General features: G+C 43.4%; 1 protein-coding gene across 1 annotated transcript in view; it reads left to right on the plus strand.

The window, feature by feature from the left end:
• The window catches only part of SEMA3G (semaphorin 3G), a 128,353-nt gene extending 111,093 nt beyond the window's left edge, over window positions 1–17,260 (plus strand). Inside the window, exons 10-16 of the mRNA XM_054977245.1 lie at window positions 817–961; window positions 3,720–3,951; window positions 5,229–5,320; window positions 5,815–5,856; window positions 7,222–7,447; window positions 8,012–8,151; window positions 11,845–17,260. Of these exons, the coding sequence (XP_054833220.1) occupies window positions 817–961; window positions 3,720–3,951; window positions 5,229–5,320; window positions 5,815–5,856; window positions 7,222–7,447; window positions 8,012–8,151; window positions 11,845–12,297 (1,330 nt within the window). The 3' untranslated portion in view covers window positions 12,298–17,260. The remainder of the gene's footprint in view (window positions 1–816; window positions 962–3,719; window positions 3,952–5,228; window positions 5,321–5,814; window positions 5,857–7,221; window positions 7,448–8,011; window positions 8,152–11,844) is intronic.
• The last annotated feature ends 6,708 nt before the right edge of the window (window positions 17,261–23,968 follow it).

Raw genomic sequence — 23,968 nt, forward strand, 5'->3', positions numbered from 1 at the left:
TGGGATGGGGGTTCTACATACAGAGTTCCTGGCCTCGTCCAGCTGCCAGCATTGAGTATCCATCACTCTAGTCAGAAAAGCCGCAACAGCACTGATCAGCTGTTGGGGCAGAGGGGTGCGGTGGCTGGATTGAGTTCCAGTGCTTTCTCTTCCTTCTGAACAGCTGGTTAGAACTATCCAACTTGGGCTCTGGCTGTTGTACAAGTATTTAGCAGGATCATGGCAATAAATAGGACTCAGAAGAAATGTCATTAGAACATATTCTCACAGTTTAAGAAAGTGAAGCACTTCAAGGAAGAGCGGAGGTCACTGAACCATTGGGACTATGCCAGTATAAGTAGCAAGTGTGTTTTTTTAAGCAATAAAAAATCACAGTCCTATAAATTATTATGATTGCAGCCTAACTGAATTAGGAACTGAGTAAGGCATAGTCTGCATCTGCATTAGGATGAGGTGGTAGAATTCTGAGGAGATAGATGGGCTGCACGACTTCAGAAGACAGGCCATTTTTCTCCCAGGTAAAAAAACTCACTGCAAATAAAAAATTAATCTAGCTCCATGCATGACATGCTAGTTTTCCACTCAAAAGGAATTTTGAAAAAGTAATCCATCACCTGTATTCGGTACATTCTACCATTTTGTTACCAACTCATTCTGCTGCATGCGTTGACCGGGCCTTGAGTTTCATCTTTAACATGCCAGCCAAACTCATTTTGCTGGGCTAAATGGCATCCTCTCTGTATTTTGTATTTAAACCCAATTAAGCATACTTTCCCCCAACAGACTCTAACTGTAGTCAAACATCTCTTATTTCAGTAATGTCTTCAAGGGGTTTGCTGTCTGCGTTTATCGTATGGCAGACATCTGGGAGGTTTTTAATGGGCCGTTTGCCCATAAAGATGGGCCTGATCATCAGTGGGCAGCTTATGAGGGCAAGGTGCCATACCCAAGGCCAGGAGTGGTAAGTGAATTATATCTGTATTTTGAAAAATATTTATATGCTTTGGGAGAAGATGCATGTCAGGGTGTGGCCTTGTGATACATTAGCCCTTTTCACGCATTGCAGTCCACATATACCAGAAAGCCAGCAACAGCACATGGATCCTCCTGATAAGCACAGTTGTCATGTTTTCTTACAGGGCAATACGCAGATGTTCAGCTTCAGTGTATGGAAACCAGAACCCTGAAAAATCAAGGTTTTGTGTAGCATGTATAAAGTCTGGATACACTTGCAAAATATGTGTTACCCCATTCAGACAACTTCTTCGTTGTTCTTTTTGTTTGTTTGTTTGTAGTCGATGGGCAATACATTCAGGATGGAAGTACCTCTTTATTCAACAAGTAATTATACTGTGGGAGTCACTGCCAGTGGACATAGTAATGGCCGTGAACATAGACGGCATTAGAAGGGGATTAGACAGATTTTTTCCAGGGCTGTTTTGACCTTTGAGGGAGGATTCATTGGGGCAAGGCCCACCAGCAACCATTAGAAAAATTAATACCACATGAGTTGCATGAGTCACCCATGCCTGGCTACTTACTACTGTTCAACATCAAACCACTCCCCCAAGCAAGTGTGGTGTAGCAGTTAGTGTTTCAGATTAGGATCTGGAAGACCCAGGTTCAAATCCCCACTCTGCTGTGGAAACTTAACTGGGAGAATTTGATCCAGTTACACACTCTCAGCCCAACGTACCTCTCAAGGTTGTTAAAAGGATAATATGGTGGCAAGAAGCATGATGTAAGCTGCTTTGGGTCCCCATTGTGGAGAAAGATAGTATATAAATGAAGTAAATGAAGAAATGTAGGTGAAGGTGGGAGGCTGATAAAAATTGTTTAGTTGTTTTGAAGGAGAGAAGTAGGGAAAAGTGAGCATATGGAGGCTACCGGGAAGAGGGAAAAAAGAAATAGTGTGAGGAGGGGATACAGAGAAAAGTGAAGTATCCTCTGCAAGTCCTTTCAGGTTCCCCACCATGCAGCTGGGCCAAGGTCAGCCAGGACCATGCAGCTGAGCCATAGGGGAGAAGCTGCTGGGGTGAAAGGGAGAGAGGTGAAGAATGGAGGGCAGACAAAGGAGCAAAAGAAGCAAGGGGGGCAGGGAAAGGAAAGAGGACATGGTGGGACATGGGAAAATGAGATGCCCTCCCAAGTCCTTGTGGGTCCCTCACTTGTCATGACGACTAAAGGGAACCTTTCCAATCCAAGGCAGTAACCTTTGAATACCAGTGCTAGGAGGCAGCATCAAGAGAAGGCCCTGGCTTATTTGCTAGCCTTCTAGGGTAATCAGTTGGCCATTGTGTGAACCAGCACACTGGACAAGATGGACTGTTGGTCTGATCCAGCAGCAGGGCTCTTTTCTAGGGTCAGCTACCTCCTAGGTGGGCCTGGAGTTCTCCTGGAATTATACCTGACCACCACTCCAGACTATAGCGATCAGTTCCCCAGGAGGGAATGGAAGCTGGTGCGGGGGCGGGGGGGCGGACTCTAGGAAATCTTATCCCTACTGAGCTATCTCCCCTCCCCAAAATTCACCCTTCCCAGGGAACCATCCTCAAATCTGCAGAAATTTCCCAAGGTGGAGTTGGCTATCCTGTTCCTTTCATATTGTGCATAATATAATAATAATAATAACATTCGATTTATACACTGCCTTTCAGGACAACTTAATGCCCACTCAGAGCGGTTTACAAAGTATGTTACTATTATCCCCACAACAAAACACCCTGTGAGGTGGGTGGGGCTGAGAGAGCTCCAGAGAACTGTGACTAGCCCAAGGACACCCGGCTGGCTTCAAGTGGAGGAGTGGGGACATGCCATTCTAACACCTCATTCCTATGTCATTTTCATTCATTTGTGAATCAGAGCCTTACTCTCAGTTAAGTGTGCCCAAGACTGCAGTTGTAAATACTGAAGAGCTATTTGGTAATTCTTCATTAGCACTATTTTAGGATTTAGGAGATACGGGATTAACTGTCAGCTCTTTTCAAATTAATGAACAAATGAACTTTCAGGAAGAAATCTAGCTTAATAAAGAAAAATATCCTATTGATTTACAGGCGCCTAAGCATCTACGAGCTGGCAAACTGTTTCTTTGGCAGAACAGTACTAGTGCTCATGCCAAGGCAATAATTCAAGTTGAAAGTTGTAATTGGTTAGATTTGCATTCCCAGAATTCTGGTCAGGAAGCTGATGCTTCTGACCTGTACTCCCAAACCCAGGCGTTGTAAGTGTGCCTCCCCTTGCCCCCAGTCAGAGAAACAGCTCAAAAGACAAAAGTGTGGTCCAAGAACAACTACAGTTGGAACAAAAGTAATACTTACGTCCTCAAAAGCTCTATTTTCAAGACTGGAAAAGCTAGCATGAAGGATTAGATGACATCTGAAACATTAATTCTGAAAGTATTCAACATAGGTTAGATATTTTCAGTTTTGAGGATGTCAGACATAATTAAAAACTTGAGTGATTCTAAGTGCCTGTATCAGGGCCCGTGCTGTTTGGGTAATGCTCTTTTCAGGAGCTCCTGACTGGTTGTTAGAGAGGGAGTACTGGACTAGATAGATCCAGAAAGGCTGATCCAGAAAGGAAATTCTGATACCCCCAAAGTCCTGGACCTTACTGGATTTTTCATGGTGTCTTCTGATCCTGCTTCCCTAATAGATAGCTGCATAAAAGGTCCAAAATTAATCTGACATACCGTGCCTTCTCTTTCTTATTATCAGTGCCCCAGCAAAACCACCAACCAACCAAGGCAGCAGTACTCCTCCACTAAGGATTACCCTGATGAGGTTCTTCACTTTGCACGTGCTCATCCACTGATGAGCAAACCCGTGTACCCGCTACATCGTCAGCCTGTGCTAGTGAAAACCAACCTGCAGCACCGCCTACAGCAGATAGTGGTGGATCGTGTGGAAGCTGAGGATGGGCAGTATGATGTCATGTTCATTGGCACAGGTGTAATGTTGAATGCTGATAAGGAAGAATGTTAGGACTTAGCAGCACTGCTGGGGGTGTTGTATCTTCTGGGCCTGGAGATCCTCCTCAGATGTGTGGGGCAGATTGTGATTATATCTCAAGGCAATTCTTCCTGTGCATCACTTCTCATATGTTCTGGTGTACGGGAGGGAAGCTTGGCACTGAAAGCAGGTTCTGGAATAAGTACCAGAAAGTCTTGGGTGACGTGAAGCCTGATAAATGTGGGCTTGGAACCCTGAGCACTTCAGCACAGCCTTCTGTTATCTAACAGAACTGCTTTTGATGTTTCTCAGGTGTTTCCTCTTTATGTTGGATTTTCAATTTCTCCCACCATTTACATTTGCAATGTGGCTTTTTTTAAAAGCAATAGTAGCTATATTGTTACTTTGATACAACTACTACCAATCTTTTGTTAAAAGTCAGGAAAAAAACCCTTTCAGTGGCAACAATGGGGAGCAGGGAATGGTGAGCACAAGAGGATGCAGAGGGGAAATGCCCTGATTTGGGGAAGGGAGATTAAGAAATTATCACATTCTTGTCCACACACAGTAGACAAACCCATTTTCAGTACCATCATCCCTGAAAGATGTATCAAAAGCAGGTTTGGAGAAGAGAGCACTGAGGTTAGGGCGAGGACTGTTGGAACATGATTGGGGAATAATGTTGTATTGATGATTCCGAAAAAAACCCTTTTCCTGTTTGGTGGCAAAACCAGACCAAATGTTCTGTGTGAAAGCAACCTGTGTTAGTATTTGTCTAGGTGTGGGCAAAGGAAGAATATTTCTAAGGTCCAGAGCTGGATAGAGAGGAGGAAGATAATTTTAAGGCCACAATTACGTTTTATTCCAAGGAGCCAGTAAAAGTATTATTTTTCTTCTATGGCAGGAGGACCTCTTTCTTTCCAGAAATCTGTTTTCTTTTGTTAGTAATATTTCCTATCCACAGAATACTTATAAACTAAAAGAATTCAAGAATTTTTTAAAAAATGTCCGTGGTCATACATAAAGTCTGTAGTGTAACCTGGAGTCAAATCTCTTTGTGACTTCCAAGATGGCACTTTGTGTGTTATATTTGTCTATAGTACTTTTGTTTTGGCATCACATGTTCCTCAAGGTCAAGCAAGTGTTCATCTATGTTTGTGAACAAGTTTGTCTGTGGTAGACAAGAAGAATTAGAGAAGAAGACTTTTGTTGGATCCAGGGAGCCCAGAGATAATGTTTTGTTTTCAGTGTTCTCTTTCTCTTCTCAACATCTAGATGCTGGCTCAGTATTGAAGATCATAGCCCTTCAGAAAGGGAATTTTGCATCAGCTGAAGAAGTAATTTTGGAGGAACTCCAGGTGTTTAAGGTGAAGTAAAAAAGTGTGATGTGTGCAAACTGTCTTGCATCCCGTATACAGAACCCCAAAGAAAAATGTTGGGCAGGTCAACATGACTACATTGTACTTAGACAAGCAGTTGGCTCAGTACTCATGTGCTGTTTGCTTGCATTCTTCTTGTGTATATATGCCAGCCAGTGTGTGTTCAGGGCCAAGCTGGTGGACTGTGAACCTTAGATCATAGGACTAGCACTCTGTCCATTAGACCAGAAGCACCTCCTCAGTTTAAAAGGATGAATCTGTGGGAACTAAACTGTGGTCAGAGCTAGCCGTTCTTTCCAGCATTAATAAAGTTGTATCTCTGAAAGGTCTTTGCCCTGTTTGTGTGTGTGTGTGTGTGAGGATCTGAGTGACCCTGTACAGATGTAAGAAGTTCAGGAAAGAAATGTGCAGCTGTGGGATGGGGTCAGGGGTCACTTTGTGGCATATTTTAGCTGAGAGGCCATTTATGTTTCTCCCTTCAGGCACCAGTTCCTATTACTGAGATGGAAATCTCCGTCAAGCGAGTGAGTAATGAATGGCTTCTTTACAGGACAAGAATGGAGTGGGGAAATCACTGTGTAGAGAGGTGTAGACTGACCACAGAACAACTGTAGATGATAACAGTAGTGTACAGTAGACTGTGTTGTTGAGGAACGCTCTGTCTAAACTTACTGGGAAGGGGCTGCTTGCCTCATTGCCACCACCTGCTTACCAACAGAGGTCCATTGGACAAGGATTAAGTCCCCAGAAGGGAACACCCAGTACTGGGCCGATTCCAGACGGCCCTCCCTATCCCGAAACGTCGCGCGTCGTCACGCGGAAAATGCGAAATATCGCGTTTTCCACGCGATGACGCGCGACGTTTCGGGATGGGGAGGGCCGTCTGGAATCGGCCCTGGTCTAAGAAGGAGCACGTGTCTGATGTAAAAGCATCTGACAGCCATGAGGACTTTGTAACATGTGAATTGGCTCTTAGTTGCCCACCCCACTATTAGCTTTTCTTTGCAACTGGACTCCTTGTTTTTCAAAGAGATGAAATTTCTCAGCTTCTGTAGTATTTGTTTAGACATATAGAAGAGCCTCAGGCTTTATTCTTCTCCAATATTCAGCTTCCAAGATAACATGCAGAACTAGTGGAACTCTTCCTGTGCTTTACCATTTCTTGTGAATCACTCCAATGCTGTGTCTTGGTTCCAACAGATAATGGTTCTGCTCCAGACCTCCATACCAGAAACCCTTTTACTCCTAGATCCATGTATAATTTTGCCAGTCTGCCTCTGTTGTCATCTGACACGTTCATTTATGTCCCTGGATTCTCTACAAAGATGGAGATTCCCACATTCCTCTGTGATATGTTTCACTATACTCTACATATTATATAGCTTGCCTAATTTCTTTCTACTGACCCAGTAATTAATCTGGAACATGCCCAATTTATTTATTTATTTCATTTAAACCCTGCCTTTCTCCTCAATGGGGACCTGAAATGGTTTACATTGTTCTCTCTTCCATTTTGTCTGCACAACTACTCTGTGAGGTAGGTTAGGCTGAGAGTGTATGACTGCCGTAGTGTCACTTAGCAAGCTACTGTGGCAGAGACGGAATTCAAGCTTGGATCTCCTAGATCAACACTTTAACCACTACACTACTTTGTAACTTACATAAAATTGGGGTTGTTGTGGAAAATAATCAGACCGTTAGTTGTGACTCCTAACAGGATTGGAATCCAGGTTTTTACTGGAGATTCAGGAGAAATGTCCACTATAAAAGAAGTGCACTGAGCTCAGCATTAGTTCTTGTCTTGGGGAAACCAGTTGGAAATATTTGTTGGACAGTGAGATCTCAGCTGTTCACTGCTATACCTATCCTTGCTTCCTTTGTTCTGACAGCAAATGATCTATGTGGGCTCCCGGGTGGGGGTTGCCCAAGTGAAACTGCATCAGTGTGAGACCTATGGCACAGCCTGTGCAGAGTGTTGCCTGGCACGGGATCCTTACTGTGCCTGGGACGGCTTCTCTTGCACCAGATACCAGACATCAGGCAAGCGACGTTTCCGCCGGCAAGACATCCGCAGTGGGAACCCTGTGCACCAGTGCCTTGATCAAAATTTAACAGGTGAGAACTTGATAATACAAGGCCAACCCAAAGACTACACTGCTGGTAGAATCGGGTGTAGGGCTGAATACTTCATATGCTGCAAGATTCTTGAAAATATGGCATGGATGAAAATGACAGCAGCTGAACTGGCTAGTATCAGCTGAAGCTATCATAGGTATGCCATACAGAAGCTTTCATGTAGTTTGAAAGAATGAATTCTCATCTATTTCCCAAGGACAGGGGCCAAACTTTTGGTTTGAAATTATGTCTCTTCTGTGGTCTGAAGAGCAGACAGAACACTCTTCTTAGCTGAGCTGTGGGGCAACATGTCCACTGACCTCTCACAGATGAACTAGGGGGCAAGCACATTGTGAATTGTTAAATTCTCGGGATGGTCCCTTCTTTGCACATGAAACAGGTTGCTCTTCCCAGTGAGCTGCTGAGTAGGCAAGGGTTTGAAGCCAGGTCCCCCATTGTTCAGCACCAACATTCGGTCAACTGAGCAACATTGCTCCTGTGTAAAGGAAACGGATGGCTTCTGCTGACCACTGGTCTCTCATATGAGCACTCATGTTTCTGTAGTGGATGACTTTGACAACACAGAAGAAAAGGTGGTGTATGGGACAGAACACAACAGCACCTTCTTGGAGTGCATCCCTAAGTCTCCCCAGGCTACAGTGCAGTGGTTCGTGCACCGATCCCCAGAGGAACTCAGAGATGAGGTGAGTCTGGTCCCTTTTCTCATTTTCTCAGCTCTGTTGCAGGCTTTCCAATAAGGATTTCAGAGGGGGTTTTGTTTTTAATTCTCTGAACAGGAATCTATCCTCCCACAACAAATGCATATCGAATTCAATTACCAAAGTTACAAGGTTGCTTTCGTGAGTTACACACACAAGCCCAAACCACTACAAGGTCTGAACCTGAAGGCTGAATGAAAGCTTCATTACCACCATCTTTATAACCGAGGTCATAGATCCAGAGGACTTAGCCGTGTTAGTCTGTAGTAGCAAAATTGAAAAGAGTCCAGTAGCACCTTTAAGACTAACCAACTTTACTGTAGCATAAGCTTTTGAGAACAACAGTTCTCTTTGCCTCATCTGACGAAGAGAACTGTGATTCTCGAAAGCTTATGCTACAGTAAAGTTGGTTAGTCTTAAAGGTGCTACTGGACTCTTTTCGACTTTATAACCAAGCAACTCTGCAAACCTGAGAAGCAAACAGTGAATAGAGATTATTTAGAAGCCATTATGCATATTATATAAAATAAGGCAGGGGAATTTGGAACTGTACCACTTTGGACAACGAACACGGTGGGTGCATGTCGTATTTTTTCAGTGCTTTTTCAAGTTAAAAAAATGTAAGCTAGCACATCAACTATAATGTGAACTTGAAGTTCAGTCCAGAATTCTGCCATTTCACAACTTTTAAGACCTGGTCTATGTATACAACAAAATAAAGTAATAGAATTCTGAAATGGTGGAGTGGACTACACTGTAGAATGTACTACATTTAAGAAAGGCTCTAGACGTGCCATTCCATGCTATACTAGATTTCTTTTTTAACAAAGGGAAGTTTTTTTTTAAATAAGTGGTTTTCCTCACCTGCCTTATGAAAGGATCTAGTGCACTAATTTGGGACTGTGTCGCCTCATTCCAATGCAAATCTGTGCCCAGTTTACCTCTGGAAATTCTATTCCAACTTAGGGCATAACTACATATGCTTTCTCTGGTCCTCAAAATCAAATGCATATTTGGGAGTTCCATGCTGTGAAAATAATTCCAGGGCTGATTTGATTTAGGACTGTACCACACAAGAAGAAGTTTCAGCCTCCACCTCAACCCTCCATCTTTCAGTAGTTTTCCTCATCTGAAAGGGCCCTGGAGGTGCTATTTTCCCTGTTGGGGAAACCTGGGTGTACCCCATCAGTGCCTACAGAGCCCCTAACAGAGCATACAACAGCACCTGGGACTGTTTCAGGTTGGAAAAATGGGGTGGGAGAGTTGATAAAGCCTTATTTCCCGCTCTAAGTCAGGCTTACATATGCATGGGATTAAGACTGTTGGAAAGAACTCTCAATACACATTTGATAATAAGGACCTGGGGGAAAACATAGTGTATAGTAATGCTTCTAGCCTTATTATCTTTCAAGGAAAAACTACCTTTGAATTGAAAGAGCTTGGGCAGTCTCTGCTGAAATCTGAACCATCATAAGAGGATACTTGACTGTGGAGGGCATGAGAAGATTTAGGGGGTAGGAACAGGTGTTGAGGTGTCATGCTGGCACTCAACATCACCTCTGGCAAAAAACAAAAGTTATGTTATTATGATGGGGGCAACACTCTTTATTTGCCCAAAACGTAGAATTTTGGCAAATTCTAGAGCATCAACTCTGACACCATATCATCACTTCCAATTTTTCACTGAAAGTTACATCACACATCAGCATGATGCTGGCATCCCATTCCGCTCCCCCCATTTCCCCCCTGCTGGCCTTTGAAGCACTGGTGGGGAAGAGGGGGAATGACCCTCTCAAGTATAGCAGGATACTTTGGCCTCTACTTGAGGGGAGAAGAAAAGTACACATTTCTCCCAAAGCCATCTAAAGAGGCCCCAGATAATCCTGGAGTGCCACCAGCATATTCAGTTGCTCCAGCTGAGTTATCCTACACAGATATTGACTGATTCTTTAAGGCTTTCTCTTCTGTTTGGCCTGTGATATGTCATGTGCTTTTTCTCTGTGTTTACTCTTTTATTGCCCTTCTTCAGTTAGTTTCTTTGCTTTGTCTGCTGGTTGTAGCTTCAGGAGGAATTCTTGAATTAAACTGAAAGCAAAGCAGCCCACATTCCTGCTGTGTGAGGTCTCAACCTCTTTTCCCAGAGTTTAGCAGGCCGGGGTAATTCCCAGGAAACTGGGTTGAAATGGTAGGCTGGAAGAAGTGATAATAGTGTACATTTGTGGGACGTCTCTAGAGCAAAGGGGGCATAGAAGGGACTCGCCAATAAACACAGCTGGTTTGTTGTTGTCAAAGACTGCTAAGAGTTGGTCAGGATTGTTCTGGTGTCATACAGGGAGCGGAGCAGTGTCTGATCTCTCCCCTGTTCCCCCTTTCTGCACAACCTCCCGAAGCTTTCTAAAGGACCACACAGAGCAAAGGAATGTGCCATTCCTTCAGAGGCTTCTTATTTCTTAAGCAAGACAAATAAATACAAGTCACTCATCAAAAAGAAAAGGAATAAATTAAATGGATTTTTATGTGTTCCCGCACCATTTTTTCCACTTAGAGCCACTTTCTTTAGGAGGCAAGGCTTGTACCTTAAGACCTGCCTAGAATAGATTTTTTTACAGGTAAAAGCTGTTATCAGGGGAACAAAGCATCTCTCAAGACAGAGCCTGTTATGCCATTTGTGATTGTTGTTAAAACAAAAACAGCTATCCATCCAGCCACTCTGGGTGGCTCTCTTGGGTGGAGCTGCTAGTTCAGACAAGTGCAGCTTTCCTAGAAAGGTTATTTCTGAGTTGAAAAGAGGATATTGGTTGCATATAAGAGTTTTCAGTGAGAGGGACTCGATTCTTTGGATATTATAGGTCAGCAAATTGCAGCCATTTGCATTGAGGGGACTGATGTCCAATGCTAAGGAAAGAGAATGACAGAACAATTGTGATTTATATTCCTTACCAGGACAGTAAGATTCCAGACTCAGACAACCAAGTCTCTTTCCTGTTAAATGAGGCAACATTCAATGCGCTCTATAGTCAAACCTGCCATTTCTGAAGATATAATTCAGAAGCCACTAGGAGAATTGTACTGGTTTTAGAGGGTTTCATTTTGGTTCCACCCTCTTTCTAGCAGTATATCTTCTTTAACCCATTCTTCTATGTCTCCAGGATTTCAGATTATATATACTCTGCATTTAAAACAAACACACACATATTCTGTACAAAGAAACATTATAATCCACAACTTATATAAATATTAAGCAACTTGCCTTCATTTATGTATTTTTCACTTTTATTTCTTTTTATCTTCACTGTTTTGCATAGTTTATTCAGTCTTTCTTATTCATGGAAATGGACAAGAGGCTGCATAGAGCACTTGATGCCCCACTGTTGACCCCTGAAAATGCTATACACAAATGTGTACACACATTCCCAAAGTTCATCAGACAATGGCCATATGCACTTTCAAGCCTTTCATAGCTGTTAAAATATATATGAAACATGAGATTCTTCAGATACTGAATTTGTTTTCAATACCAAATTATCAGCTTTTGTGAATATAGTCTTGCCAGTACCTTCTTCTCGCAAAGTCTAGCAACCCCGTACCTTTGACTAGTCTGATACTTTATGTAGGTCTGCTAAAAATCTGGTCAATCTACCCTCTGAGTTATGCCTTTTCCCTTGCCTCTTCTTCCAGGTGAAAACAGATGAGCGGATCATGAAGACAGAACAAGGTCTCCTCTTTCGGAAGCTCTTCCGCCAGGATGCTGGAATGTATTACTGCAAGACTCAGGAGCATGGCTTCACTCAGATGGTCACCAAAATCATGTTGGAGGTGATTGAGAGCGAGCAGCTGGAGCAGGTCTTCCAGCGGGAGGAGGAAGAGTCACCCCGGCCACGCTGCCTGGTGCCTGATCCCCGCCTGCTGCATGGGCAAAGGTTGTGGTTCAAAGACATCATGCACCTCATTGGCTATGCCAACCTGCAGAGAGTGGAGGAGTACTGTGAGCGTGTGTGGTGTGGAGACCATCACCTGCGGCACAAAGGCAAGCCCCCCAAAAGCAAGAACATGCTTGATGGTGGCAAGAAGGGGAGAGGCAAGCAGCACAGTGAGAGGAACCGGGTGCCAAGGGAAGCAGCAGCCACATAAGACGAAGGAGAGCCCACATGTGGTGAGAGGAGAACATGACAGGAGGAAGGCAGGTATGGACCAGCCTCCCTCCTCATACGTGAGAATCAACTTCTCTAGGAATTGTCCTCATGGTTTGTTCAGGTGCGGATGGAGAGAGACCGCCTTGCTGATCAGCTGAGCCTGGAGACATTTTTTGCTAGAAGCACACTACTTCCCTCTGCTATTAAGCATCAGAGTCAAAAGATGCCAAAGCACTTCATTCCTATCACATTTCATTGGCCTTCACTCATACATCAGGACATTATGTTTGTACCAGGACTGGAAATGGGAATGGCATAATTCACAAGAGCCTGCTTTCTCCCAATGTAGTTCATATTCAGTGTTGATCTCTGACAATACAATGGGCCTCCTGGTGCAGCGGCATGAGCATTAACCACGTGGCCGGTTAAAGGCGCAGATGACATGTGGTAGAGAGAGGCTCCTCAGCCAATGCACTGCTCAGAATTGTGGGTGGAATGGTAGGGGGCTGCTGCTGAAATTGAACTTGTGTGGACAGAGGTCCCCTAGAGGAAGAAAGGACAGCAGCTTGAGCTGTAAGCAAGTGACCAGGTTTCCCCCCGGGAAAGAACAGATGTCTTATTCCAAGGGGGCTTCCCCTGTGACAAATGATGAGAATGAATGATGATCTCTGAGCTGGAGGATCTAATTATCAAATTATGTGTAGATCCTGGGAATCAAATTGTCCAAAGCTTGTTCTGTGTCTGGCTGGCGGGGGGAAAGTTTTCACACTTGAGTCTTCAAGCAGTTTCTCTGTTCCAGACTGATGTATAATTATGAATGTTAAATTGGCTTTAGAAATGATACTCTTCCACTTTTTCTTCCATGTGAATAATGCTTAGATGTTAACATAAATCATGCAAAAGAGGATCAAAAGTAAATGATGGGCCAAACTAAATATTACATAGTAGGTGCATATAACTTTAGCTCTGATGACTTCTTCTCTGTTGCAAAATGCCCTCAAGAAAGGGCACCGGGAAAGGAGCAGGGTGAAGTGCAGTGTTGAAGCCATCTCCTGCCACTGGCCTTCTTCTCTGTAACTCCCCCTCCCCAAGCTGCTTTTACCCTCGTGCAGTTCCAGACTTGTGTTTACAAGGTAAGCGTGGGTTTAGATGGCTGGTGGGGTAAAAGCAGCTTGATGTGGGGAGAGTGTCAGGTGACAAGCAGGTGATGTGACCTCTTTTCTGGTGCAAAGCATCCCCTCCGGAGAGTGCTTCACAACACGAAGGAGCTAGCTGACATTACACATGACTGAACTGTAACATACAGTTTGGCCCTCAGCCTTACGTGTGAAAGCACCCAACACTTTGTATGGCATCTCATACCATCCAGAACAGATTTAAATGCTAACTTTTTAGCCTGCACAAAGGATTCTCCTACTCTGTGTCTTTCAGTCATTCTTGGAATTATTCTATCAGTGTTCTCTGGGCCATGTAACCGTTCTATGACCCAGTGAAGGCTATTTACCTTAACTGAGCGCCATCTTTCATTCTTGTGTCTCAGACTGTGTTGATCCCTTAGATGAAATTGATTAAACACCAACAGCTGAACCAAAAGGCAACAAATAAATTAAATCCTTATGCAGCAAGCTCAGGCTTGGGTGGCAAGCTTCCTCTTTTGTTTTCAGTGATTTGGCATTAATCAGCACAATGAATGGGCTCATAGCAAGCTGCGCCTGGGACTGAGATTTATAGCAAAAATCTTTTCTTACAACGCCATTATGTGATGAAACGTAATTCTGTTTTCCTCAAACTCACTCAGAACAATGTATGTGTCCAGAATTGAGACAATTAAAACTCAGGTTCTGATTTTGTGAAGAGATTAGGGGGTCTAGTTATGCATGGAATCCCCTTGAAATGAGATGTCCCACAGGTAACTAGTTTATAAAAATATGTCTAAACATCCCTTGGCCCTGAGTGCTTTGAAGGGGGCAGATAAAGATCATTGTGCTTTGCTGGAAGCAGGGCTGTCTCCAAACAGCTTCCTGCATTGTAGGTTGTGCAGTTTAAATGCTGAACCAGGCAAGAAGCAGGACAGAGTGCCACTCCCCACAGAACAGTAGGGGTAGGATTTGGAGCAGCAGTCTCTGGGCAATGCCTCACTGGAACTGTGCCATCTTTACCCATCTAAAGGTGGTGGGCCAGGGGGAAATAATCAGGGGGAAATAATCAGGCATTGGCATAGCCCCCATGGTTCTTACTAATTAGGATCAATAATCAATTAGGATCAATAATACTACATTGCTTATCACAAACAGCAAAATACCTATTTTTATGTGCTATTGAAAGTACATCTTTTGAAAATTGCAATACTGCAAAATTGGTCCAGTGCTGACAAATGTCCTGGCTACGTATGATAGGAAGAGACTGGAGCCACTTATCCTGCCCACCACTAGAATCTGTCTAATCTCTGAGCCCATCAAATGTGTATGATGGGTCCTTATTTTTATAGAGCCTTTTAAAAATTATCCAGTTCACATAGGCTGCTACCATACCATAGAATGCAAAGGGATTAAAGAGGAAATCCACATGGTACGGATGTTGCTGGGGCCTTCCCTTTTAATTGAGAGAAAAAACAAACTTTTTTCCTCTGGGTTGAAGGGGAATTTTTGGAGCACTTGTGCAGGATTGTTTATGTGGACCAAAATGGAGTAGCGGACAGGGCTGGGCGCCTTTTCCAAAATGGCACAGAGCAGCTTGCTTTAGTGTGTCTTTCTCCCTCTCTCTTTGTAGCCCTTTGAAGGACCTTTTTCCTTTTCCTTCTGAGCTGTGCTGTGGTGTTTCAGCACCGCTTGGGGAGGAAAGGAAAAGTAAGGGGAAAGGGGAAATTTCAGGTTGGTGGGCAGTGGTGACAGCGAACTGGGCAAGAACAGGGGTGTGGGGTGCTGTTCCCATATCACTTGCTGCTGCTGTCGTCAGAGAGGGAGTGTTTTTGTACTCGTGTGTGGAAGAAGCCATAGACTCAAACTCTCGATTTTATATACCACATAAAACTTGGGAACTGTTGACAGTATTCAAACCTACTTTCGCTAGATTTTTCAGTAGGCCCTGTATAAATGTGACACCAGTGCAAACAAGTCCAAAAGGCCCAAGGGCAGGGCAGCCACTTGTGTGGGTGGCGCACACCTGATCCTGTTCCCCTATTCTACTTGTCCAATAAGTCAGTCAGCAGCAGCCTATGATCAAAATAAAACCAGTCTATACAGTATGTGAATGTATTTCAGCTGTTGGTCTTCATCAGCAGTTTGTACATGTCAAATTAAATACTATATTTAAGAAGAAGGAGTTTTCCTGGTACATGGAGGAACCAACTAGCTATAAGACTCTCCAGTATGAGTTGGGTTCATATTTGGAGTTAGGTTAATGTTTGTTTTGCTTTATATTGAATTACTTGACATTTAACAATATTCTTGGTACAGAAGATCTCTATATCACATAAATAAAGACTCTGTAGGTGCAGACCAAGATATCTATTTGGTCTAGCTTCTATATTTGAAAAATTATGGTAATTCTGCTTTTACCAAGGTACTAGTTAGAACTTCAATGGACCAGGGTAGGAATCCTGGTTCTTAACACATCCTAGGACCATACTACCATCTGACAGCAATAATCTTTTAACTGAGTGAACAACAAAGTGTTTGTTTCATATCACCATGTTAATCTATATGATTGTAATAGACATCATCTAAATTACCAGGGATGTGTGGGTAATAAGATCTTTTAACATTGCTGATCCTAAGAGTTATTTCCTATATTAGAACTATATGAGTTGATAGGAGTATATTGCCATTCATGATTTTCCAAAGCTTTCTCCAGTGTTCCTGTTGTCTCTCTTTTGACCATTCCTCTAAAATCAGTGGAAAGAGGGCCACTGCAGCTGAAAAAATAAGGGTTCTGTCCAGCTAGCCAAGGGGCAACCTCTCCTTTGTGCCGATACAGTTTACCTACACTGAGATTTTCAGGAGTGGTCAGTGTTAAGGATGGCAAGATAAAATGGGGGTAGCAAAGATAGCAGATGAGCAGTATTAAGGCACTGCGCTGTAGTTGCTGGGGAATAAAAGAGAGAGGAGTGAAAACAGTGGGACATACATGCAAACACAATTGTCATCTAACGGCACATGTTCTATAATACAACTTGTATTCTAAAATCTAGTAACTATCCTTTCCCTAATGATAACTTCCAGTTTGAGGATTGGAAGCAATGGAAACAACTTTCATCTCCTCTGTGTTAAGGGACTTGCAGTGCAATGCTAAGAATAGTTACTCCAACCTAAGCCTATTGAAATCAATGAGCTTGGACTGGAGTAACTCTCCTTAGGATTGCCCTGTTAGGCTGATATGAAGAAAGAAAGGGTTTACAGGGTATGTTTGCATCTTCTCTATAGGTCACCTTGTAACCCTGGTATATGGATTCTGTGTTTTGTTCCATGAAGTGATGGGTCTTCCCTCTGTTTACAAAAAAGTTGTTATGCATCACAGACTGCTCTTTGGAAAGACACCTCTGAATGTCTATGCAGCAAAGATTTCTCTGAGAGAAGATGTGTTTGCTGTTATTGGTTGGGGTGGGATTTGGATGGAAAAGAAGTGTTAATACCATGACTCTCATATCTGTGCATGTCCTGTAGCAAAACTCAAGCTCACACTTCCTTAAGCCTCACTTGTTATTCCAAGGAGAAGGGCATCCTATAAGCTTGCTCTGAGAATAAAATTTGGTGTCAAATGGTTGTTTTTCTCAACATGATCTGTACAAGACTGTGGAAACGGAAAATATTGCATATTGTCTGATGAAATCCTAAATAAATGAGGAGGAACAGTTTAATGATGTCTCTTTCAGAAATATAATTTAGGCAGGAGGAAATAGAGTTCCCTGAGGTCAGATAAGCCCTGTGAATACAATAGTTCTATGTACATACAAACTAGGGTGAGTTGTGGAAAACAAAACAATACTTGGCAATATTTTCTCTAAGGCTGAGCTAACGTGCTTTACATGTGAGTTGTATGTGAATACAATGGTTTGAAAAGTGATTGGGGATAAGTCTTTGTGTGAATACCAATAAATGTATCTTGTTTTCGGCAAATACAAATATGTTCCCAGTGGCCACTAGGAATTAGTGTGGTTAAGGGAAATTCTCTACCCATATTCTCTCTGAAAACTGTTTCTTTTCCTCTTTAGGAATTTACAGTCCATTTTGAATCAATTCAGTTTTGATCAACAGAGGAATTTGAAGAAAAGAGGGGCAGGAAAGCGGGGGGGGGAGTTCTGTAAAATTTCTGAATCTTACTCTGCACGTGCTCAGAACAAGGCAATGTGTTCACCATACTTCTTGCTAGAGGAGAATCCCTGCAAGAGCTGAAGTTACAAAAGGAACTGAAAACTGCAAAGAAAAATTAATGAGAAATAAAAAAGAAAATTCTCCTTTGAAAGAGAAAAAAATTAAGGGAATCAATGGCTATATCTAAAGATTTGAATTTTGGAAAAAGAAATTCTACTCTCCATAACAACTCTAGGAATTTCATTCTTCCTGTTCTGAGGATTATAAAAATCTGTGTTAAATGAAAGGCCTCAGAAGTCAACATTACAGCCCATCTTTATCAGCTGTTGGCTAGAATTTTGGTTGTTGATATGGCAAATCTCACCCTTCAGATGGCAGGGGGAAGGGAAATGCCCTATTTTTCAGACTATACCAGTAATAAGAGTGTTATGCCAAAATGTGATGTACATGTGGACCACCAATTTTCACAACTGCCATTACTGAGGAACAATAATACTGTATCTCAAAATGTGATATGAATGAGAACCTACAATTGTTGGATCCAGCAGAGGATTTCCCAGGGCTGTGGTTTTTGCCATCTGCCCCTCCTGCTGACTCCTTGCTTGTGTTGTTCTTGGAGCCCTCTGTCCCTGAAGAGTAGCACTGGTGGAGCACTGGTGCTGTAATGGGAGAGAAGGTACAAGAATGTTGCACACAGTTAATAGAAATCCCTTCTGTCAGTTAAAATTTGTTACGGGTTTTTAAGCAACAAGTTTTGCATTTGCCTCAGTTTGCCTGCCTCTTGCGATTTGAGCATTTTGATGACCTATGGAAGCCCAAACTGAATAGCATGTAAAGATTCTTAATGCACTAGAGTGAGTAATAGATATTACTACCATAATTATGTCTGGTGGGAAAGAGATGGGGATCTAAGCCTTATGTGTACAGAGCATATGATATTGGATATGTCCTCTGTCCAAGAACTCCTCCTGAAAGGAATTTATGATCTTTGCCTTCTGTTGTTCTGGTCTCATGAGCTAACATGTAGACAAGTCTTTGAAGCTGGATGTGTGAAGGGATCAAGGGAGAAGAGTCACAATGAACTTCTTTCCTGCGTCTGGTTGAATGTAATTACATAAAGTTTATTTTTGCAAAATGCTACAAAGTGGAAAGTGAGCATGACATGAAGTAAAATAACAAAGAATGAGAATAGTGAGCGGAGTCTTATAGCCTAATATATGTAAAGGCATTAGGTCTTTCCTGATCACCAAACACTCACTGCTCTGTTTGCCATCTCAGTCATTTGTGTGATCTCTCTCAGTTAACAAAACATCATTGATGCTTTATGAGTAGTTAGTGAATCCTACAGCCCCATTTTTGCCATGCTTCTATTCAGTTGTTGCTCACTGTTGGTGTCCGAAGACATCAAGCCTGTAGACTCTAACAACTTCATCTAAAACTTTTTTCTATGGTGACAAATTCCATTAATTGTACGTTAACATCTAGGTTTGTATCACTCCTTTTTTCTTCTCCTGTTCACATATATCTATGGAGAAAGTGCCACTGAGTGCAGTGGAACTTCCTCCCTGCAGGGTGCCTGTTGTGTTATTAATATGCACTGAATTACAACACGGTACACCAATTATTAGAGACTTTTAAAATTCACAGTGGTGTTTGGATGGAAGGTAAATTCATTTGTATGTTCTTGATGTGCTGAGTCAGTAACGAGAATGCATATAATCTGGAACAGGAGCATTGACAACCTTCTTAACTGAAGGCTCTGGGTTTCCCTTCATGGGGATGGGCGGTGGATTATGTGGGCATCCCTGCAAGGTTAGGAGATCAAGTAAGAGTGAAAAAATGTTGCAATGTGAATGTACCTAACGCTTTTGTAAGAAGCCCAACACTAAAATAGAAGATACGTCACATGAAAAAAGAAAGTAAGATTGCCTAGTGGTTAAAATAAGCAAACTTACCTGACCAGCTAGGGAAGGCCTGCTTCACTTTTCTGTTGCCATTTCAGGAACTGAACATGCCAGAGTTTCAGAGTACTGTACTACCCTTCAAGTGCTGTATCTTGATCAGAGCTGCACTGGAAAATGGTAATGCCCACTGCTCTGCTATGGTTGTCCATTGTTGACATTGTTATCCTCTTTGGAACTTGTCGGTTAAATGCTAGAATGAATCTGTGCTCATGGAAAACCCCAGAGGTAGGGGGTGTGGCCAGGGAAATTCTATTGCCGCTGGTGATGTTTGGGTGAGGGGGAATGGTTGGTTTTGTTCAACTGCTGGAGGCTTGCTTAGAGAAGTAATTTGGAAGTCCAGTGGTACCTTAAAGACTTAACAACATTTATTTCAGCATGAGATTTCATGAGTCAGAGCTCACTTCCATAGATGCTCTTGTTCTGGATGACTCTGTTTAGGCCTGCTTCAGATATTGGTGCATGCTTAAGATGCCCTAAACATCTAGTTAGTTTTTCTATATCAGATCATTTAACTCCTGATAAAAAGGTACACTACAAATAAGGTTTTGAGTTTGTTACTGGGTATTGTACACAGGAAAATACAATTAGAGAATCTTTGCTTCCATTCTAAGACCTTGGTCCTTTTCACACTGGGACTTTAAAACATTTCAGTATCTGTTCTGCTTCCCATTTTTGTAGGAGTTTCACACTTGCAATGCAGTCATGGGATGCAGTACCAATGATGGTCTGTGGTATCCCTGATTTTCCCCTTGCCAACATATTGTGATTTTATTTTGAAGCCACTACTGAGTCGCATCTGGCTCGATTAATGTCAGTGCAAACTCTGTATTCCCCTTCTGCTTCTCTTTTCCCTCCTCTCCTTTTCCCCAGGAGCTGATTGGTCTGTGCAGAATTAACCAGTCTCATCCTCCTCAACTCTTTGAACTCCTTTTCCACCATTTTTATCAATAAAGTGAGGTAAGGGTCATAATGCTGCTTCTCTGTTGGCTTCTTTCCTCCTGGGTATGCATGTACTCTCTTATTTTTTTTCAAAGCCAGGAATGATTCCTAATGTTGCTGCTTATTCCCTGCTAGCTTTAAAAGCCAGGAAAGGGTTAAATGGTTGCTTTTCCCTTTGTCCCTTGAGAGTATGCGCACACTCTTTTTCCAAATCCAGGAATGAGTTGTAGCTGCTGTGTTGTAAGGTTACTGCTCATTTCTCCTAGCTTTAAAAGCCAGGAAAGGGTTAAATGGCTGCTTTTCCCTCCCTCCCAGTGTCTTCTGCTAATGCAAGGAAGGGAATGAAGTAGCAGCATTTTAACCCTTTTCTGGCTTGGCTTTAAAAGAAAATAAACGAGAGTGAAACAAGCACAAAAAGTACACATTTTCTCCCAGAACTCCGCCACTAGTTGCTTCTCGAGTGGGCATGGAGCAGCCCAATCAGCAAATACGGGGGGAGGGGAATGGATTCCAACATTGCAACATTACTATGCCTGTTTAAAGTTTTTAAAAAGTGTGACATGAATTGCAAAGCTCCGAAAGCCAAAAACTGCACCCAGGGCTTCAAAGCCCATCTAAACTGAAAAGACGCCAAATCGAAGCTGCCTCAGACCATGTGGAGCGTGGAGGAGCCATGCCGAAGCCATTGTGATCACGGTGATTGCTCATAAATGGTGGTTTACATCAGGTTCTGTCAAGGGTGCCACCTGGTGAGATGCCAGCCTACCTGACTTCCGCCTTAAAGGACCTTCAGGGATGTCAAGTTCTGCCCAGCGCGCCGACCTGTGAGACGCCGCCCTGCCTGCCCTTTGCCTTAAAGGACCTTCAGGGAATATGTGGGATCCCGCTTTGTAGAAGGAGGGGGGTATGCCACACCCTCTCAGTCCACTTGCAGGTCCCCTCAACCTGACCTTGTCCCAACAGCCTTCCATGACAGCTGCCCCCATCCAGCTGTTGGCCTTACTCCTCCTCCACTGCTCACTCATTCTCTTTCCTCCACTCCATCACACTCCTACACAACCCACCATGTCTTGTGGGTGGACTTCACTTATATCCTGTCCCTCATTCCAGGCTCCACCTGCCAGGCCACACCCCTCTTTTGCCTCCTAGCATTGGCCGGGGCTGCCTCAAGCAGTTGCACGTGGGGTAGCTAGTTTGGCTGCATTGGACAGCTACAGCTGTGCTCTCTTGGCTGGCTGCCAAGCTTCCTCTGCTCTGAGCTTCCAGCAGCCTCAGCTGGTCTCTATTACTCCCTCCTTGTTTGCAGCTTGGGGCGTGGCCCTGTGCTGCATCTGCTGTCCTGTCGGTAAGGTAGCTGGCTGGCTGTCCTTATTTCTTGTGCCTTCTCCCTCTGCCCTGGCCCCTTCCTGGCTGTCCTTACTTTCCCTGGCAGGGCTCTTAGCCTCCCACTGCAGGGTGGGGCTGGCTGGCTTCCACCTGCTCCTTCTGACCCTCTGGGGCTTGGGTGCTTCTTTCTCTCCCTTGGGTGCTGACAGGTTCTGGCCCCGGGGGTCTGTTGGGATGGCTGGGCAGCTGCCTCCCAGCTGCCTCCTGTCCCCTTCTCCTGGCAAGTCCAGGGGCTGAGACAGATTCCAGACAGTTTAAACTGTGTCAAAAGAGCCCTTATGATTAAAACAGGATTATTCAGCATTAGAGGTGGGCACAGAATGGAAAAACCCCACAAACTGTTGGCCCGTGATCCGTCAAGTTTCATGGACCACAAACTTTTCACAGACCTACCCCCTTCACGAGACAATTTGTCGTTCCATGGTCCGTCACTTCTGGGGGCCCTAGGACTTCCCCCTTCGTACTCAGAGATGCCAAACTCACAGTGAGGCTTCAGCAGGCTCTCTTCCAGCCACCCTCCCAAGTTTGGCTAAGGTTGCATTTCAGAGGTCTGAGTTACCCCCAAAGCAGCTGCCCCTAGGAAACTTCCAGTAGATACTAGGAGAAGCAAATGCCAATTGACTTGCATTGGCTTGCAGCACTAAAAAGTTGCAATGAAGCAAAATCAAACAGAAAAGGGCAGGGGAAGAGCCCCCTCACCACACAGACTCCTTCCCAGCCATTGCCTAGGGAATTAATTCTTGCTCCTTGCTTGCATAGAGAAGAATGGGAGCTCTCTGGTTGGCATCTGGAGCTGCCGTTGCCTAGGGAATTAATTCTTGCTCTTTGCTCGCATAGAGAAGAATGGAAGCTCTCTGGCTGGCATCTGAAGCTGCCTATCAAGGTTTTGAGGGCTAGGATTGGTGTGTTCCCAGGTCTACAGAAAGTCTGCGGACTTCCCGTCCATTGCCTAGGGAATTGATAGATTGGTACCAAGATGTCTGGACTCATGGACCAACGGACCGGCCCAAACAGACTCAAGTTTGTGAAAAACATGAGTCCCATGAACCGCGTGTTCACGAACCACGAACTGGGCTGGACCATGTCAAATTTAGGTCCGTTTTCTGGTTCATGCCCACCTCTATTCAGCATACTTAGTATTACTATAGATTCTTTATTACAGCACTTAGCCAATACATTTATCATAAAAAGTAAAATACATATTTTATGGCCATTAAAACATGGAACATATGAATATGTACGATTTAAAACATATCTTTCAAGATTTATAAAAACCAGAAATTCAGCATAGTTCTAGACAAGCAGCCAGAGTGGAGGCCTACACTCTAATGGACTTTAACAACCAGGGCACAAAATTTCGCTATCTGGTGTAATGTTGTAAAATCTGAGTTTGACAGCAGTTTCTCTAATTTGTTCTTATCTGGATGTTCTGAGATACCTTCCAGAAAGGGATTTATAAGTCTCATACGTGCTTCCTTATAGAAAGGGCATCTCAGGAAAACATGTTCCTGGGTTTCAACCTCCCCAAGTATACAAGGACATAGCCTCTCATTCCAAGGAATCTTCTTAAATCTGCCATCCAGAACAGCAGAGGGTAGGGCAGAACATCTAGCCAAAGTAAACGCTCTCCCTGAGTTTGTTTACCTCCAGAATGGATAAATAGGAAGCAGGTGCAGAAATATATCTGCTGCTAGGAGGAGCTATAAAGGCAGGAGTGCCCTGTAAGTCAGATTGTCGTTCGATATCGTCGATCCTTTGCCTGACCAATTGCCTTGCTTGATCGTTTCCCATCATGAGAAGCACTTGAGGGGAAAATCCTATTGCCATAATTTTCTGCCTAGTGGCAATCATCCACTTAGACTGGAAGTCATCGGTTAAGATTAGAGGTAATAAACCACAAGGATTAAAATTTATCCTTAACCATAGAAAGATGGAATGCAGGGTGATCTTTGCTTCAACTTTCTGCATGCCAGTCTCCAGGCGAACCATTGCATTAGAGACACACTTAGGAACTAGAAGGACCGCTCTCAAAAATTAGCTCAATCAACCGAAAACCATACTATCTATTATA

This window comes from Eublepharis macularius, chromosome 4, assembly GCF_028583425.1.
Source record: "Eublepharis macularius isolate TG4126 chromosome 4, MPM_Emac_v1.0, whole genome shotgun sequence".
NCBI classification, from domain to species: Eukaryota; Metazoa; Chordata; class Lepidosauria; order Squamata; family Eublepharidae; genus Eublepharis; species Eublepharis macularius.